This window comes from Frieseomelitta varia, unplaced genomic scaffold, assembly GCF_011392965.1.
Source record: "Frieseomelitta varia isolate USP_RPSP 00005682 unplaced genomic scaffold, Fvar_1.2 scaffold_909, whole genome shotgun sequence".
In the NCBI taxonomy this organism is placed as follows: Eukaryota; Metazoa; Arthropoda; class Insecta; order Hymenoptera; family Apidae; genus Frieseomelitta; species Frieseomelitta varia.
Genome location: NW_025110711.1, coordinates 171,524 through 191,819, shown reverse-complemented (window position 1 = coordinate 191,819; position 20,296 = coordinate 171,524). Strand labels below are relative to the sequence as shown.

Sequence of the window (20,296 nt, the reverse complement as noted above, 5' to 3'; positions counted from 1 at the left end):
GTTATTAATGATTGTAAAGAGGGTAAAAAACAGAATTAAAGGAAAAAAAAAAAACATTTACACGTCATCTCGACATTCATTCCATTTGATGAAAGATAACAGAAGATGGGTTTACACAGGTGTACTACACAATGTGATGCTCTTACATCGGTGTTACATGCGAAAAAAAGCATATGTAAAGCGTGTATAAAACACGCCCATGCGATTGATAAGTAGTCTGTACACCTATTTTGTACATATACGATACAATAAAAAATTTCACAACTTTTAATCAGTATTGCATGATGTAATCGTTATTTAAACGCCTTTCCTGATAAAGGAAAAATTAGGCATTCGTAGGTTAAAAAGTTTTGTGACATAAGCGTTTGTCATTTATTAATACAATCAAAGATATCTAATAATTCAATGAAAATGATTTTTCGTCATTATGTGAGGGAAAGAAATTGCTTGTTCATACAATCCTCGAGGAAATAAATACAAACATCATGTTAATGATCTTTAACGTGTGAGAGATACATCAGTCTATTTTATCAAAAGAATCCTGTGATTGTCTACAAACAGATAGAACTTAAAAATTTACTAGATTGAGGTAAGTGAAATGTCAATGAAATTAAGAACGCAAAATATTTTGATGTGATGCTGAAGAGAATTTTATTATTCATTGTTAGAACGTAATATTCGCTATTATGATATGCAGAATATTAGTTCTAAGAACAGTTTGAACAAGGGCACAAACGTAAAGATTTTTTGCTCAAGTACACAATGTCAAATTGCCAACGAGGAATTAATAAATTTATGTCAACAAGTAAGTTCATTACCTAATTACTGAGTCACTTTATGTTGGTACTTAATCAATGATTCTATAACGTATAATTGGAAGGTGACAGACCTAAAGGAAACAATCACATCATTAGAGAATATTATACAATTAAAGGATGTGCAATTGCAAAATATGCAACGAGATAATAATCGACTGTCGGTTGAATTGAAGAAACAACAAAGATACATCAGGAACCTCAAACGTAAGCTTTTTAGAAACTTCGTTCAAGTTCATTGCGATTCTTAAATGTACCGACTTAATTGTAGAGCAGTTGGACGATGACAGGTTCTTCTACCAGAGAGAAAAGGATTTCTTCAACAGTGAAATACAACGGCAGAAAACGCGACTTAATGTCTCGAAGTTATCTCAACAAAGAAAGGAATTAGAGGTTGTACAAGAATGTTTAGAAGATGAGAATAAGTCGCTTCGAGAAGAATTAAACGAGAAAGTAGAAACAACGTACAATTTATGTATAAAGTTTTTGCGAATGAAATACGCCAAGGATTCGTTGAGGCAAAAATTTAACCAATTACTAAAGGAGCACCTTCAAGTAATGACTGACATGATGGAGAAACTAGATGAAGCAAGAGAAGAACTCAATATAATTGTATCTGAAAAGTTTCAGGACCCTCTGCCTTTGAGTAAAGCAAAATTTTTACAGGTGAATTTCATAAAAAGCTAGAATCGAGTTGTAGTTATTGCTTAGCTGTATAATATTGTATATTTTTTTTATTAAAAAAAATTGTATCATGACTCTCAGGTGGTACAAAGAAATGCTCGATTAGTTCATGAAAACGCGACGCTTAAAGTGCAAATACAACATTTAACACTGAATATTGAAAGATTAAAAAGTTGCATGCAAAAACCGAAGTCGATAAATGTAGACGCAAAAATTATTGCAAAATTAGCGGCGCAAAGTAAGAAAAGATATAGCAAGGAATCTACAAAATGGCTACCGTTTCAGTAAGATCATATGTTTCGTAATAGACATCAATATATTAGTTTTTTTTTTTTTTTTTAATATAAATTTTCTATCTTCTTTTAATATTTTCCTTTTCGCATCCTATTTTTTTCTAAAAATTAACCGGATATATTTTTTATATATAGTTCATGTGAAAATGGAATTAATAACACATCGTCAGTTACCAAATCGTCAAATAGTGAAAATCCTGTTGATAATTCTGAAGATACGAAATTAGTGTCAAAAATTCGGTCAGACAACTTGAAAAAGTATGCGAATACGACAATTCGAGAAATTGAAACTGAAGAAACAAGGGAATTGCGAAAGGGACGTGCGCGCAGCGCGCCAGAAATTCGACTAACGGAAATGCAACCAAGCTCGTCCGCAATTATTTGAGCCTTCAATGAACACTTAAGATTATGAACTTGAATTGTTGCTGTAAAAAATGTAAATGTTGCAATTATCCTTTCTTTTAAATTTATTTTTTTTAAATTTATTTATTTATTTTTTTTTCGTTAGAGGAAAAAAACATATCGACTGTAGAATGTAAACTATGATGTATCAACTGCAGATTAAGTAGCGCTAGAGGGTAAATCGTTTAAGTCCTGTTCCACTAGAGGGCGAGTTCGGTATGAAACGGTCAGTTTGAATTGTTCGGTGCCGCGTTAAAGTCGTTGTTCGTTACGGTGTGTAATTTTGTGATAAAAATAGTTCCAGCATCTTTGACGACGGGAATGCCGTACCAGAACAACAGCACGGCAATCCGGGGTAAAGAAAAATCGCAACAGAGTAACGTTCGAGGTCATCTTTCTCTCGTAAGTAAAGTAATTCGTATCGTAACTGTGGTATGTCGCAATGATGCGATCAAATTGAGCGAAATCAATGTTGGAAATCGATCGAATGCAAATATCGTTCGCAGATAATTCGAACAGCCGATACAGGCAATGAAAGCCAAGCTTTAATAATCATAAAATTAGCCGATCTCATAAATTCGTAATGCGACATTCGAATCTTTCGTCGCAATAACCGTGAGATATATAGTGCGCAGCGCCATCTGAGTATTAAAAATTTATGACGCGGAACATTGCGCAGCGTGTTATTTCGAAGCGGCACTACCATAATCCGGATCGTTAAATAATACGTATCTGAATAAGAAACAGTGATGCGGAATAAATTAAAAGAAAAAGGACAGAAGGAGGGAGGGGTGGGGTGGGGAGGTGGAAATGGGAGGGGGAGGGGAGACACGAGAAATAAAATTCAGTATTATTTAAAAAAATTAAAATGCGATAGTTCGTATGTAGTTACAGTGTTCGATAACGAGCGAAGTGAGGTCGTGAAGTGAAATCGGCAGCGTCTCGATACTTATGAACGTCATTACGACAGAAAGCCAGCGATTACGTTAGAACGACGAGAATTGCCCCGGTGTGTATGTGTACGAGGGTGCGAGTAAAAAGACCGGGAGGTGGACCGGGTGTCTTCGTCTCGTTTCATCCTGTCGGTTCTCGTGGAGCCGGTTCGAGGCGAAGCCGGGTTTTAACGATCGGTCATTAAGTCGCGAAGAAAATTGAGACGTCCACCTCTCTGTGAGCTCATACCCAATTGAGTAGCGGCCTTAATACCCCTTATGTATTATCCGGTAGGCGAAGCACCTTGTTGTAAACGGATCCGCCATTTCTTCTTCTCACTTCGTGTTTTTCTGCAGTTGACTCCGTGGCTCGATCGAAAACCCGACCACTGCCGTAACAGTTTCCTCCGCTCTCGTCTCTTTTCATTTTGCTTCTGCCCGACGGTTTGCTCGCGATGATTTAAATTTTCGTTTTCGATGTGTCTATTGATGGACACAATTAATGGATCCGGAATTAATTCGTCAGACGTAGATCATTAACCTCTTAGCTGTGAATGACGAGCATACTCGCGAGGAAATGGCAATTTTTTTCGTCATGCGACGAAAGTAATTACAATTTGTTGCTAAAATTTAATTTTTCGTGGAAAATAAAATATACTTGTAAATTTTAGACATTTTAAAATATTTTGAGACTATTTATTTATTTTACATCGTTTTTAAACATTTTCTTGCTATTAATATTAATTATTATTAAGTTAAACAATAAAATTATCGATTTTCCAAAAAAAAAAAAACTAGTGTCATTTCCTTCATAATTTAATTCAATTTCGCGTACTCGCAGCTGCAACATACTCCATGTTTGACGAGTGTAATCGTTCTAGAGACACAATGTAGATACTTTTAAAAGCGGCACCACAGCTAAGAGCTTAATGAACTGTCTGTCCTTTTCCATGTTTTGTCTAGTGGAAAGTAGAATCAAAGAAATCGATATGGAGACGGGTGTATATTTTCTTGATAAATGTGTACCAGCGAACACGATAGGTTAATGAGAAATTCGGTAACGCGCGTTTAATCGTCACGTGTCACCTCTTTTCTCCGTGTGTCGGATCTTTGAGTAATGGCCTCCTGGAGAACGCAAACGTCGATCCTGATTACCGATTCCCAATCCTGTTCTGTTTCTGATTGCGAGTATTAGCGCGCGCGCCGGTTATCGGTCCATCGGACGTCATGCACGGTGCGAACACGGCATAAATGTGCCGCGAAAGACAGTCTGTTAGACCCGCGAAGGATTTCGATGCATGTCGATCAAGCGTGCACGATCGATAAGCTACTTCACTTCCATATTGTCTCGAACCTTTCCGGTTCGATTGTCTCGCAAAAGAAGTGTGCTTTTAACCTTACACGCGTGTCACAACGTTCTCTTTTCTCTCTTATTTAAACAATTTTTTTCCCCCACTAACGAAACATCGTGTCTTTCGTGTACCGCATGCGACGAATCAGTTGGATAAATCGAAAATGTATAGTAAAGCAACGACACAAGTTTTTAGTTAATGGCTCGATCGCTGCTTTTTCTCTCTTCTCATCAGATAAATAATCGTTTATGAGTTGTAAGTCAGTAATCTTTGGAAATAGACTGCGGATATTTTACAATATATAAATAAAATCTACTTCCATTGTTAAATATTACAACTCTACTTCCGATATCTCATATCTCCTTTGCCACCAGTGTGTGCATTCTTAAATGTCCCATGAATGCATAGAAATCTGCAATCTAGTTGTGACTACTTATATTTAATAAAAGATAGTAATATGTGTACCTGCGTGTTACTATTAAAATCAAATTAAAATAAAGAGGAATATTTGTAATATAAAATTGATTGACATTTTAATATTCATTGCGTGTAAGAGATGTAGCACGTTTGGAATCGTCGCGTTTTCAACGTCTAGGACGTAACGAATTCAGGAGCGTAAAAGCGCCTGAGCCGCGAGTTGCATTAGCGAAGGGCATACGTTATCGGCGCGATCGGCCGCCACGGAACAGGGTGAAACCGGTATAAATATGCCGTCAAAGGACAAGTAAGATGACAGCTGCCGTACATACGTAATATTTCATCGTTAACAAGCGGACAACGCGCGACTCCGGCCGGTTATGCCATCCATTGTCATTGAAGATTACATCGTTATTTCATTGTTTTACCGGCCGATTCAAATTCGCTTTTTGCTCCCCGGCTTCGTGCAGCGTACATGAATCAATATGTTCCATAATAATCGAGTTATCGCGGGATGCAACGTTTTCCTCCGCACGGAAAGGAGAAAGAGGTCTGTTTTCTGCTTCGTGAAACATCCTGTGGTTTCTCGATTGAACGCCATCTTTCTCCCATCAACCTCTTGCGGTTATTAAAGTGATACTCGCGAGTGTTTGGATTGATGTTCAAAGTTGTGCAAAATGATCGTTTTAAAATACAGGATTGAGATTTTGAAAATAGACTTTGATAATACACTCCCTTGAGAAGTTTCAAAACAAGTAATAACTTTCTCGAGTAGATGTGAATATTTTATGTACGATGTAGATGATGCTCATATTTCTCGAAAAAAATTGATTTCATCCAAAAGAAATAATAACTTTCTTGAATAGGTATAAATATCTCATTTACGATGTAAATATTCCCCGTGAAATTGCAATTAATCATATTCAGAAATGATACTTTTAAACTTATACTTTTCGAAAAAAGTTGATTTCAACATCCAAACTTCTGAATGGAAGTGTACATTACCACGAATATTATTACATTGCACGATCTGCTGATACTTACAATAGCCATCAAATCGAACGTTTCTCGCTTTTATCACGGTCAGAAACCGTGTGTAAGAATAATCCCGGAATAAGAATAAACGTAGAAAAATTGCAAGACAACCAAGAGGGTTGAATCCTCCGCATAAGTAAATACTCGCAAGTTGCCTAATGACTCGAAACGCGGCGAACTTCGTCCCGGTATGGCAAAGCGATCGATCGATAGGGCTATCAGGAGGCCAGAAGCACTTTCTCGCGAAACCTATCTCGGGATCTAGACGTTGATAGCGATCGAACGGAGAGAAGTGACGCCGATCCGTACTCCTCTGTCGCAGTCGGGCCGCGGTGCCGTTCGATTTTCTGCGAACGATCGCGAGTCGAAATTAATTAGGGTCCTCGCAGGAAGCGAGCTCGCTGCCAAAGGATATCGAGCGTTCGCAGGGTGGCGGGGAGCAGGCCAATCGTGCGCCTTCATTGCCCTCGACGCGTTTCAGGCCGTGAGCGTTAATTGGCCGGACCAATTAATTCCAACAAGTTCGCCCGATACGATTAGTGCGCGTACGTGCTGGTGTTCGTGCGTTCTCTACACACGTCCACCTTTAACCTGGTGTTCGAGCACGCACACTTACATACACCGGCTGCACGTTGTCCCCCTCTCGTCTCGTGCCTCCTTGACTCTTCGTTTTTCACCGTTCCTCCTCTTCTTCTTCTTCTTCTTCTTCTTCTTCTTTGTTCGCGGTAACAAGCGAACACCGATCTACCCCCGGAAAACGAAGAACCTGTTCCACACGGGCCGGCGGAGGTTTCTCGCATTCTCGGCTGCTCCGCGACACCAGATACCGTCGTTGTTCTCCCCGTGCCTTCGGCCAGGAACAGGAATCGGACGCAATAACGAAAACACAAATTACGGGAGCACCAAGCGCCGATCGTCTCGCCGTGATAATCTCACCACCACCGGTCCGGCCGCGGTGGTCGCGTTCGATTATTAAAATCGTTTCCTCCCTTCGACGACACTATCGTCGCGACACTACCCACCGAGTGTTGACGGATCTCTGCGATCGCTTGTGTAATTAGCCTCCACATTAGGCGCCGCCTTTGCTGACGTTTTCACGGGAAATCGATCGCGTTGATGATGAATTCGAGCGTGGATGGTGTTAATTATTTGACTACATGTATGTGTGATATAATATTATACTTGCCTTATCTCTAATTTTATGCAAATTTCTGTTCCCGAGGATACATCATTGATTAAGAAAATGTAATGGATAAAGGGCGAAGAACTCGAGGCGTGTGATATTTCCTTCTCAAAAGTCTTTATGACTGTCGGACTGTCGTCCGATCAGCCATCTCCCTTCCCAGGCACAAACCTCTTCTCGAAACATAAACAATCCGTTCCTATGGCGATCATCCCAATGATCGCCTACAAAACAAAAAATCTCGGTAGAAAATTATTTCACGTGGCAAATGTATAAAAAGATGAACTTACTTTACTTTTAGAAATCTGCAGTCTAATACTGAGTTTTAACACTAGAACTACCAAAGTGGTCACAATTGACCAATTTATAAATTTTGCTAGACATTTTACTGACGTGTTTTTAAAGATTTTCGTAAAATATATAAATAAAAGCTCCCCGTTGTATTATAAAGTTCATTTTCTAAACTACAATGTCTCCGATGGTATTTTTGACGCTTTGATCGTCGGTAGTTCCAGCGTTAACAGACACAACTCTGTTTCTCTTTGAACTTTCACTCTCGTTTTTCGATCCTTCTTCATTACATCGGTACAAAGATTTAATGGAATAAAGATTTGCTGAGCCCTGAATCACCGCGCAAGTTCCACAACTCGTACGCGTTATTTACTTCTCCTCTTTGATTTCCTTCCCCGAAATTCGATTCCCCCTCCGGCAACGAGTGAAAAAACGATAGAACGCACGACCGTGTGTGTATAATCTAAGAACGACAGATCGCTCGGTGAGTTCTCTCTCAGGGCGAGAGGGACTGCAATTTTCGCGAAAATACGAATCGACTGCGGCACGGCTGCGGCCACGTTCGAGAATTTATCACGTCGCGTCGGCTCTCGCCTCGTCGCGTCGGTTGCCCCGGCTATCGGCGATGATCTCGATGCTCAGCTGATAAAATATCTTCGCCCGTGCTTGTTTCGACGGACCTACTCGCCTCTCGTTCTGCCCGTGACTTGATTGGTGCATTAAATGCGCGAACGTATGCGAGCAGCGCTGCGCGAAATCGCGCGAAGAGGAGGATAAAGTCGGGAAATATATCGTGTCTGCGTGTTTGCGACCAGACGTGTAATTACTGGTTAAACTTACGCGGTTGGAGTGAGTAAGAGTTAGATGTTATGATTAGCACTGTTGAACCATTGCTTCCCCTCCAAAGAGGTTGCTCGATTTCTCATCCCGCGAACAGACGCTTCGACTTATTATCGCTGACGATGAGTGCCGAGTGTGTAATTGCCAATTTTTCTTCCCCGAGAAATTTCTTTTTAACCTCTTGCGCTGGAATGACGTGCCACGCACGTCGAGAATCTTTTTGTTCCGAAATTGCAATATTTTCTCAGTTTTAAGTATATTTAAGTATATTTAACCCAGGCAAAGCAAATTATATCGACGAGTTTAGAAGAAAAAGAAAGCGACGAATTATTGTGTACGGTTCGGTCACTCGTTATGGTCCGCAATCAGTGGTTTAACATCTTGCGCTGGAATGACGTGCCACGCACGTCGAGACTATTTTGTCCCAAAATTGCAATATTTTCTCAGTTTTAAGTATATTTAGGTATAATCCAGGCAAAATAAGTAATAGATTTATTACTTCTTAATAATTTCTATCCAGTGACGAGTTCAAAAGGAAAAGAAAGCGATGAATTATTGTGTACGGTTTGGTCACTCGTTATGGTCCGCAACCAGTGGTTTAACCTCTTGCGCTGGAATGAGGTGCCACGCACGTCGAGAATTTTTTTGTTCCGAAATTGCAATATTTCCTCAGTTTTAAGTATATTTAAGTAAAACAAATAATAAATTTATTAGTTCTCAATAATTTTTATTCAGTGATATCACATCGACGAGTTCAGAAGAAAAAGAAAGCGACGAATTATTGTACCACGGTTCGGTCACTCGTTATGGTCCGCAATCAGTTGCCAGCGCAAGTGGTTAACATCGTGCGTTCAAAAATTTCGAATAATTTGCTACTTGGTAATTAACTAAAAAGAGAACGAAAAGAAAGGAGTAAAGAGAAAATGAATGGCGATTGAAAGAATAACATGCGAGCACCGACGTGGAAATGGATTTGGTCGGAAATGTCGCGCGTGTATCGTGAATTTCTCAGAGCTCTCTCTCTCTCTCTCTCTCTCTCTCTCTCTCTCTCTCTCTCTCTCTCTCTCTCTCTCTCTCTCTCTCTCTCTCTCTCGGTACGCCGCCGTTCAAAATTAGACTCGGGGCGCGTGTATACCTTACGTCCGGAAAGTCCAGCTATGAGTCTAGAGGGTCCAGCGCGACCACGGTGGAGGGAAGGTAAAGCTGGAGGTTGATTTATCGGCCAATTAGTCCACCGTACCGGGTGCGCTTCTCTGCTGCGTCTCACCTTCCAGATGATATCCCCGGCAAAGGCCCGGCGCACACCGGGTTAAAATGTTCGCTAGCCATCGACCACGAGGGACGAGGATGGCACGTCGCAGGCGGGCAAGGTGTGCAGTGCCGTAGCTACGCGGAGATCCTTTAAAATGGGATCCTATTCAGGGAGGGAACGGAACGCGTCCTCCGGCCCTGCTAAGAAGAAATTCAATTACGCTTGCCGACGATTTATGCGACGGGTTTTGTCCTCGTGATGAGATGTTCATTGTGTTTCCTGGGCCGTTTTGTTCCCTTTTCTCTCTTCTTTCTTTCTTCCTTTCTTTTTTTTTTGGATAATCAGATGAACCGGTGGTTAGGTTCCACTCTCTGGATTAAAAACGACACCAGTTCTTCTTTTTATGCTTCTCGTTTTCGTCGTCAGTTCTCGAGGGATATTCCTTTAGTCGTTTATTTTTTTTATTGACCAATCAGTGAGTGAGAAGTAGCATCATCCAGGACGATGATGTTCGAGGATTCAATAAACAGAATATTTTTAAGCATGAAAGCACAGATATATGTACGTAGTAGACTAGCGCACTAGGTTTACTGCTACTCTATTGCCCGAATGTTGCCCTATCTGTATAACAAACAGCGTATAAAAGCTAATGGCGATGACACGTGTACCACGCCGATGGTACACGGGTAACTCGTTGGTTTACGCCTGTAAAACGGAACCGCGAACGATCCGGAGCAAAACAGATGGTACTCCCTTTACGGGTCGTCGTGGGAACGACGATATTTGTCTGACACGAGATGCTTTCGAGATCTTTTCGTTCTCCTCTCTCGTTCCTTTTTTTTTCCTTTCTTTTTTTTCTTCACTCCCCGACGTTGCGTACGACGACTCCATTAGGCCTCTCGGATCTATCCCAATCTGCGGCCCGTGGTTAATGGTACAAGCATCCGTTCGAGTCGTACCGCGCGAGCCACCGGTTCTGTCTCGGTATATCTGCTCGTGGCGTTTGTCACCGCGGGCTCGTTTAAACGTTCAGCGTCGCCGTCGTCTCTTTCGAGCGAAAATAGACGGCCGGTCGGCGTCTCTGCTTCGAGAGCGAGAAGGGGACCGATTGCTCGTTGAAACAAAATTGAAATTAAAAGGAGCTCGCGAGGCACGGTATTCACCGCGTGTCTCGAATTTCCACGAGTCCGCAGTCCTTTCTTCATCGAACATATTATGGCTTCTATAACCCGTATAATCGTATATTCATTAACGCTAATAACGCACGTTGTTTGATCGATGCTTTTAATCATTCATTTCTATCTTTTAAACACTTGTTACTTAATCTCTCCTTATAATTTTTCGATCAGTCTCGTACCTCATTTCATTTAACATTTTTGATTATTGTATCACTTTTTGTGCTAATGGGTATTTTTTTACGTCGTGAAGAATGAATAAATAAATAAGTAACTGTAGCTACCTCAAACATGTCGCTTATAAACTGACAGAATGGAAGGTTCAAAGCATCGTTCTTCATCGTGCTTCATTCTCGAGAAAACTGGCTGAAGGCTAATTAACATGGGTCGAATTTCAAAGTGACTGAAAATAGTTGTGAAATTGAAAGTCGGGCGAAATTTTGAATATAAACTAAGTTTCGAAATAATTCGGGACAAGGGATCATCAGAGAGGAATTTGCTCAATCTCGAATTGATCGATAAGTTCTTGGAACGCGTCTTAGCTCCGCGTGCCCTGAGAAACGACGGCGATAGTAAATTAATAACACGACGAGACGTTATTTCCCTGAATTTCGCGGCAACAAAAGGTTGCAACGCGCGTTTCCTCCTGTCCAACGGTATGAAAATGCAAATTGTGAGAAATGAAAGGAGCGAAAACCTCGAACCTTGCCCCCCTTCCCTCCGTTGAAGCTATCGCGACGTTATTATGCTCGATCTCGTCCGTTATATTGCGAAAATGAAAAACGCCGACGCGGCAACAACAGATGGAATCCGTTCCGCGAGATATATTCGTCATCGCGGCGAGGATAATTACGTCGAACGCGGATTTGGCGACCGCGGATCATCGCCACGTTGAGCACGTTGGGCTCCACGCCGGTTCCTGATAACAGTATTTCATCTTAACAACCCGTAGGACGTGGCCGTATCGCGGAACGTCTTGCATATCCCTCTTTATGTACGGAAAGTGCTTTAAAGCGGCTCGTGAATCAACCGGGGCGAAAATACGAGTAGCCATCTCGAAGCCGAGCTTTCCCTAGCTCGCTCTCTCCCTCCTCCTTAACGCGATATTGTGTTAACTCGCGTCTTGATAAATTGCCTCGCCTCTCATTCTCTTCTTCCACCCCTCTTCTTTTGCTTTTGCATATTTCTCTGCCTATCAACAGAGTTGATTCGTTCTCGATGCTGCGCGTTTCACGCACGACGCGTATTAACCCCTTGCAAAGTAGGGGCTAATGTATTTGGCTTCGTAACAAGAAATCGGATGGTAAAAAAATAGTTGAACTTTATACAATAAGAAAGTGACCAAGGTTTTTTGAAAAAATTGTTTGGCTCACGGGAAAATAAAATTTTCTGGAGGTATAGAAACCTGGTTTTGCCCCGTAGGGGTAAGTAAAATCCGGATACCTATTAAAAGACGTATAAGATGCAATATAGTTATAAAGTTCTTCTATTAGCTTAAAAAATAGCAAAAGAAGTTATTTTTAACTATTCAAAGAAAATATTATAATTATAATATATAATATATTATAATTTAAGAACTTCTACCGTATTTATAAAAAATTCGAACCATTTTAACAGATAAATATACGTACATATATCTTAATTAACAAGACAAAAGTCGCAAATAAAATATTCGTCGCCTTCTTCAATACTTTGAACAACTATATATTGTTACACAACACTGGAATGGGTCAAAATACTTTGTGAAAACTATAGAATACATTATTTATCCGAATGTGCTCCATAAAATTCCTGAACATTCGAAGGATTACAGATTTCAATAAAAAAAAAAAAAAAAAAAAGCGAGAGAACAGTTTGTGAATACCTGAATGAAGTTTTAGTTGAATTCTACCTTGAGTCGAAAGCTCAAGAAAACCATTAGAAACAGTTTGCAGAGATCGTGCAGGCAGGAACGGTCGCGGCGAGCTCGTTACCCGGGTGTCACGGGTGCGGTGAACGATTTCTTTCCGCAAATTCTCGCGTGCCTCTCCGGCTCGATCCGCGGCGCGATGACACGCGCGTTAGCTAATGCCCGTGGTAACACGACACAAGTTCTTTCTGCTGTTCGTGATTTCCATTCACCTTTTTCGCGTCCCCATGTAACGGTGGCCGTTGGTGGCTGTGCCCGTTTCTCCGTTGTACGTGATGACTCGCCTTTGCCACCATTAGATCTGCCGGCTCGAATTTCAATTGTACCGCTGAAAAACGGCACTGTTTCGCCTTGCATCGTTGCACGATTCGACTTCTACTCGATTTCCCTCCCATTTCAATTTCCGTCCGTTGGACTTGAAATGTACGCACTTCTGGAAATATTTTTTGGCCTCATTTTAAAATTATATTGTACAATGTAATATAAATGTACAATATATATGTTATACAATGTGATATATATGTACAATATATATTACACAATGTAATATAAATGTACAATATATATTACACAATGTAATATCAATGTACAATATATATTATACAATGTAATATCAATGTACAATATATATGTTATACAATGTAATATATATGTACAATATATATTGTACAATGTGATATATATGTACAATATACATTATACAATGTAATATCAATGTACAATATATATGTTATACAATGTAATATATATGTACAATATATATTGTACAATGTGATATATATGTACAATATACATTATACAATGTAATATCAATGTACAATATATATGTTATACAATGTAATATATATGTACAATATATATTGTACAATGTGATATATATGTACAATATATATTATACAATGTAATATAAATGTACAATATGTATATATATTATACAATGTGATATGTATGTACAATATATATTATAGAATGTATTATATATGTTATATAATGTAATATATACATACAACATGTGTTATACAATAATACAGTAATACAATTTACGTACTACATACAATAATAAAATAATACAAGATATTAATTTATTAACAGAGTCTCTATTGTGTAAAGTACGTTTTACATTTATTGTATATACAACAATTTATGCTGTACACATTGCATATTGAGCGTATAATTTATACTTTTATATCGTATTTACAATTTACATTTATTGCAATTTACATTTATTGTTTTTATTATGCAAACATGGTCCCAAGATTGATGATTAGTTTAAAAATTAACAAGAACGAACGTTTCGTTATTTGAAATTTCCCCCCGATCGGGCATCGTCCAGAATCGTTTGTAAACTTTCGATCGTTACACCGCCACTTGTATGAGCGCCATATTCCGAGCTCGTAGCCGTGGATAACCGCGCTGGCAAGAGGTTTACGATTTTACTTTATTGCCTTGACGATGCATTGTCAAAATGTGTTACGGCCGCGGTTTGTATAGGAGCGTAGTTTAATATCCTGTCTGTATTTAATCGTGCCGGTATTAGAGCACGGCCAACGGGTGGTCCCATTAACTGTCCGCCACGCTGAAGCGGCTTTACTTTACCTTCCCTCGAATATATCCGGCCTGTATTTACGTTATTAGTTCGCCGTAACATCGTCAAGATTTTTCCCGGCCGCGAAATTGCCGATTAACGCTTCAAAACTTTAAGCCCTTCCACACCTCCCCCCTAACCCCGGGGCCAACGAAATTAAATGGAACAACGAACCCTGACAATCTCGTTCACTCAACCCCTTTATCCTGTTCCTTGCATTCTTCAATTCGCCGGCCGTTGTTGATAAAGCTCGCGTTTAACTATTTTTTTCCTTCGTCGTCTCTCCACGTCGTAACTTTTTTAAGTATAAAAAAAAAAAGAAAAAGAAAAAACCTCGAAGTTTCCTATGCTCTAAACATCAAGTAATGGGACGGATTAAACTTTCGTTAGAGGAGGATATTCTGTCTAAAATTTTTCGCTGACTATGGAAAATACCAATTGGAGAAGAATTTACACTGGTAGGGAAGTAGTTCACGCCCGGTGCGTGACGTTAAGTAGTCATAGTCAATGGCAACGCGAAAGTGAAAGTCGCCCGTTCACGGGTGGGACACTGAAATCGCGATAGAATTTCATCGAAGCAATTTTGGATTGATGATTAGCAAACGAGGAGATTACGAATGCACGGCTGGCATCAACGGCGGAATAACATAAATTAACAAAATTAATTATTTATGGAACGTGATTCGACGTTTTGCCTCGTCGGTCGCTCGTATTCTCTGCACGTAACGGAGAATTTTAATACGAATCTAATTATGAATCTAATTACGTTCTTACGGCCACTTTATGTTGTTCCTCCGATTACTCGACCTGATCCACTTTTGCTAATTAGAAGCTAAAATGGCGAATCAGTTTCCCAATTTCAGCAATCTACGAATTCTATAAATTTACTGTTGCAACAGAATTCTCTAAATTTACTATTATGATAGAACGTTCGATTAGTAGACCAGGGCGCATTTTTGAATTTTCGCAAAGGTGAGTGAGAAAGTCGAAGTACACTCTGCTGGATATTTTCTATCTTAGGATATTGGTACATTTGTGATTGTGCTTTTGTGTATGGGAGAGAGAGGAAGACAGATAAGAAAGACAGGAATATGTGTGTGTGATTGATGGTGTGAAACAAAAGAAGTCAGAAGTTTTAAGAAGACGGTGTAACATGTTTGATGGAGTCATAATAAGAGCGTGCCAGATACCAAAGAGAAAGCAATATTAACATTAACATAATAAATATATATTTACATTGAAGATACGAAATAAAGCCCCAACTTTACATTCTACACTTTTTATCATACGTGAAATCCTCCAATCTATAATATAATTATCATTAAAAAACTTAGATAAACTTCCGTGAAATTAGTCTCGACTCGAACTGCTTTCGGCATTGTTTGCTACGTGCTACGAAAATTTAAATAGTACGTAAAAGATGGAAGAAGCTGTTCTCTTCGCTTCGTTCGAGCGCTGCCACATGCTTCGATTTATTCTCGATGATTCGCGCACCGGTAAACACGTGCGTGAACCTGCACTCTGAAGACACGTGAACGACGATGAAGAGGACGAGGCAGACTATATCCCGGTCGTAAAACGCAGGGTCCCGCGGGTTAAATTTGTATTTGTAGAGTGTGCATATGTGAGTGTGTGTGTTTGAGATAGAGAAAGAGAGAGCTAACCGTACGGCTCGTGTGCCATTTCGCCGTCCGGTGTGTGTTTGGCCACGAGACGTGTTTACTCTTTCTTTGACACACGCCACTGGTTAAATAGCGGTTGACTGCGCTGTCAATTTTCGGAATAGTAATTGCCCAATTAAGCGTCGGCTGGCTCTGCCACGGCCCTCGTAAAATAGAAGAATCGGGGCGCAATTTTAGACGGCGAAACAGCTCTCGTGTGCCACATTGTGACGCGCGACTCGGCCTTTCAATACCCTGCCTGACGTTTACGACCTTATTTTGTAACACGTCGGCTCCTTTTGGATCCTGCTCGGATATGCAACGCGTGCAACAATTTCTCCTCTCCCCTCTTCTTTTCTCTCGTTTTCTCTTGTTTCGTAATCTTTTCTGATCGACAGCCACAACTGTGCATGCGCAACGATTTTTCTCCTCGCGAAAAGAAGTTATTTATTTGTTTGTTTATTTTTTTTGGGGGGGGGGGGAAGAAGGATTTACGAATGTCTCGTTCTTATCAATTAATAGTATTAATTGCGCGTTGATATTTGAATATTCGCGTAATATTTCGGCTCTTTTTTCAACGGACAATAGAAATAGAAAAAGTACGAGTCGTGCAAGTAGTATTACCCCTTAGTAATCAGGCAATCGTGTAGCTTGAAAGTTTTTAATTAGTTTTAATTAGAAATATTGCATTTCATCTTTCGTCAGTGCAATATGAAAAAGAAAAGCTCGATCATTTGTTTGTAATAATTAGAGTTTGTGTGTATAACTAGAAAAGTAAAGATCGCGTAGAAAATTGTTTTATCTTTACTAGATATTCTATATCTAAAGGCAACGATTACATGGAAAATTGTTTTATCTTTACTAAACATTCTGTACCTATATTCTTGTTACATTAGACTCTGAGGATTTTTGCACAAAATTTGCAACTGGTACTATTATTATATTTTTGTTAACTCTTCCTCGCCAATGTTTTCTTCTCGTTCAATTTTCGTCTACAATTACGCATGTAGGAGACGAAGGAAGGTTTCGATCGAAAAAGAAAGAAAGAAAAAAAAAAAGGGCATAAAAGAGGCGATGGAGCGAAATGCGTCGAACAATGGAAATTTCCAATGTTAATTCTGCCGGTTGAATCGATGGAAATCGCATGCAACGCGAAAGGATTTATTTAACTGCGAGGTCCCTGGTTGTGCGAGCGAGAGACTCTACGCGGAGGGACAAATAACATGGATATTGTTTTCTAAATCAACGTGCGACTCCGCATGCATATGCATACGTTGCAGTATAGTGTACGCGAGTAAAGGAGGAGGAACGAGTGCGTCCCTCGTCCCGTGTCGAGACAACAATCGGTAAATTTGATAAATATTCATCGGCGGAAGTGTTTGGCAATCGTTCGACCCTGAATTTGAACCAAGCTCGTTAGATCGGATTTGTATACGTATATACGACTGTTCTGTGACATCGTTGCTCCTGAAAAATTTAATAAACCTCAGCATTTCATCGACGTAAATTTCGGCAATTTTCTTCGTCGCGAAGCCAGATACTTTTTACAGTTGCAAATATTTCTCATGAAAGATTTATTATAACGGCGCGGATTGTACAAGTATGCGTGGAATACAATGCGTGCGAGAGAACACGCACGGGACACTCGCAAGTAAACTGCTTTTTATAATAATTTAATTATTAACTAGGCTCTGTTAAATTTGCATCAGATATCCACGATCTGTTTCATTGCTATTCGAAAGGTCGAGACAAACAAAGGCCAATTTTATTAGGTATATCTTTTTTTTTTTTCAAATCGCGAGAACGTGCCATTTTAATTACAATGTTAAAAGGACGATACTTGTTTGCATAATAAAGTGAAATATTCCACACGCTAAATGCGAAATTAACTTGTGGACTGACTAGAATCTTGCGTTTATCAATATAATACTCTGAAATTGAAATTAGTTACAAGTTGCGAATGATTTGACAAACTACGTATGATCGAATATAATCGACGATACGAGAAACAATGATACAAACAGATTCAGAATTAAAATAACGATCGAATGCAAATTCTAAATTCTTCATTTATACTGCTACGAGTTTTAATTGATCCATTAATCGTAGAGAACGATATTTCCTCGACGATGTGTGATACTTCGTCGCAAAAATCGCAGGTGCTTGCCCACCCTCGCTCGTGAGTTCTACCAGCCAGGATTATACATGATAAACGCTTTTAATTATTTTTCCCCCCGCTACCTCCTTGTCCTGAGGAAGCTCGGAATCCCTTCGGTAAACACGAGTAATACGAATCAACCCTCGACAGAATGCAGCCCTTCACACACACACACACACACTCTCTCTCTCTCTCTTTCGCGCGCGTGTAATATCTGCAGCGGCGTAGTCCATTCAGCAAACAAATTCGCGTAGCTAATTTCTTAGATACACTTACGCGTCACATATTATATTATAAGTTCGTAGGTATTCGATTTGAATCTTGCGAAACTTACGCGTGTATTAATTTCAACTCTCTCAGGTTAGTATCGTTGGATCGTAAATCACCGAAACTTCGGACATATTGGGATATAAGTTTATTTTACGCCATACGCTCTTCGTGACGGAGATTGGTGATGAAATTAGATTAAATTGGAAATTTGGAAATAGTTGTAGCGAAAACAGAGCGGCTCAATGGCAGCAATTTTGTTGCCTGACAATATTGGCTCATTGTCAGTGCTAATACTGATTGTGAGTCAATAATAGTCATCTACGCTCTTTTGGGTTTGTCACGAACAAAAAGTATAAAAAGACGCGCTGAAAAGAGAGGAGAAGAGCACTCGAGCAAACCTAAGACAAGTATCTTTCCTTTACGCGAAATCCAACAGTTTGTAGTCCGAACCGATCTTTAAGAAGTTTTCTATCTCACAGATTTGTGTTCGTACGTTCGAAAAGTCGTCTTGGCTCGATCGTTAGGGAGCCACTTAGGGTTCTCACGTTAATTTCTTTAGACATTTAGCAAACTCTACATCGTCGTTTTACATATTTCCTACATTTTGTCGAAGATCGAAGGTCGATAAAAATCGTGTTGCAAGAACGGAGGAGTCGTTAATCGGAACACGAAGGCTGCGCAAATTTCTTTCAGCTACCGGTCGAGCTACGCCATTGCTCACGAGGTTACGAGGGATGTGAAGAAGCAGGCAGAAGAAGAACCAGAGGGAGGCCGGCAGTGGATAGAGAAAGGTGGACACGTGGCCTGAGAGAGAAAGTGGCTCTTTTAACAGGCCATTATTGTGCGCCGGGGACATTTTCCCGGGCCATTATTATATCTGACGATAAGTCGGGAGATAACTGAGCCGACCGGGCTTCCTCGCGTTCTCTCCCCTGTTCTTCTTGTAGGCGGCGTGCGCGCGAGAAAATCTGTATTACTATCGAGATTCAATCGGTGACTAAGCGTTGTTTGTTAAGTGGATCTCGCTGGGACACACACACCCGTGTTGCTTCCTTTCTTTCTTTCGCTCTACGAGTCTTTCGTCAATTTAATGACGCGGGGCTCTCTGCAAATTACTAAATTTTATTTTTTTTATCAAACAAGTGGTATAAAATCTTTCTTCCGTAGGGCTTCTATCAACATGTATTAACACACACCCGTGTTACTTTCTTTCTTTCTTTCGTTCTACGAGTTTTTTGTCAATTTAATGACGCGGGGCTCTCTGCAAATTATTAAATTTTATTTTTCTTATCAAACAAGTGGTATAAAATCTTTCTTCCGTAGGGCTTCTATCAACATATATTAACACACACACCCGTGTTACTTTCTTTCTTTCTTTCGTTCTACGAGTCTTTCGTCAATTTAATGACGCGGGGCTCTCTGCAAATTATTAAATTTTATTTTTTTTGTCAAACAAGTGGTATAAAATCTTTCTTCCGCAGGGCTTCTATCAACATGTATTAACACACACACCCGTGTTACTTTCTTTCTTTCTTTCGTTCTACGAGTCTTTCGTCAATTTTCGAATGCATGGATACAATACACCCTACGCGCGGCACTCTGCAAGTTATTAAATTTTATCTTTTTTATCAAACAAGTGGTATAAAATCTTTCTTCCGTAGGGCTTCTATCAACATGTATTAACACACACCCGTCTTACTTTCTTTCTTTCTTTCGTTCTACGAGTTTTTTGTCAATTTAATGACGCGGGGCTCTCTGTAAATTATTAAATTTTATTTTTTTTTATCAAACAAGTGGTATAAAATCTTTCTTCCGTAGGGCTTCTATCCACATGTATTAACACACACACCCGTGTTACTTTCTTTCTTTCTTTCGTTCTACGAGTCTTTCGTCAATTTAATGACGCGGGGCTCTCTGCAAATTATTAAATTTTATTTTTTTTATCAAACAAGTGGTATAAAATCTTTCTTCCGCAGGGCTTCTATCAACATGTATTAACACACACACCCGTGTTACTTTCTTTCTTTCTTTCGTTCTACGAG

At 39.7% G+C, this 20,296-nt stretch overlaps 2 protein-coding genes across 3 annotated transcripts in view; both read left to right on the top strand.

The window, feature by feature from the left end:
• The first annotated feature begins 134 nt into the window (after window positions 1-134).
• On the top strand, window positions 135-2,204 carry LOC122537432 (uveal autoantigen with coiled-coil domains and ankyrin repeats-like). Of its 2 annotated transcripts, none has more exons than XM_043670580.1 (6): window positions 135-589; window positions 698-805; window positions 881-1,022; window positions 1,087-1,481; window positions 1,581-1,783; window positions 1,928-2,204. In XM_043670580.1, exons 3-6 carry the CDS (start codon window positions 953-955, stop codon window positions 2,175-2,177), a joined length of 918 nt encoding a protein of 305 aa, XP_043526515.1. In that variant the 5' UTR covers window positions 135-589; window positions 698-805; window positions 881-952; the 3' UTR covers window positions 2,178-2,204. The 2 variants fall into 2 exon arrangements, with proteins under 2 accessions (XP_043526515.1, XP_043526514.1); XM_043670579.1 differs by having other exon boundaries at window positions 669-805.
• A 226-nt stretch (window positions 2,205-2,430) lies between these two features.
• LOC122537417 overlaps window positions 2,431-20,296 on the top strand; it is a 157,839-nt gene continuing 139,973 nt past the window's right edge. Inside the window, exon 1 of the mRNA XM_043670551.1 lies at window positions 2,431-2,596. Within this exon, the coding sequence (XP_043526486.1) occupies window positions 2,516-2,596 (81 nt within the window). The 5' untranslated portion in view covers window positions 2,431-2,515. The remainder of the gene's footprint in view (window positions 2,597-20,296) is intronic.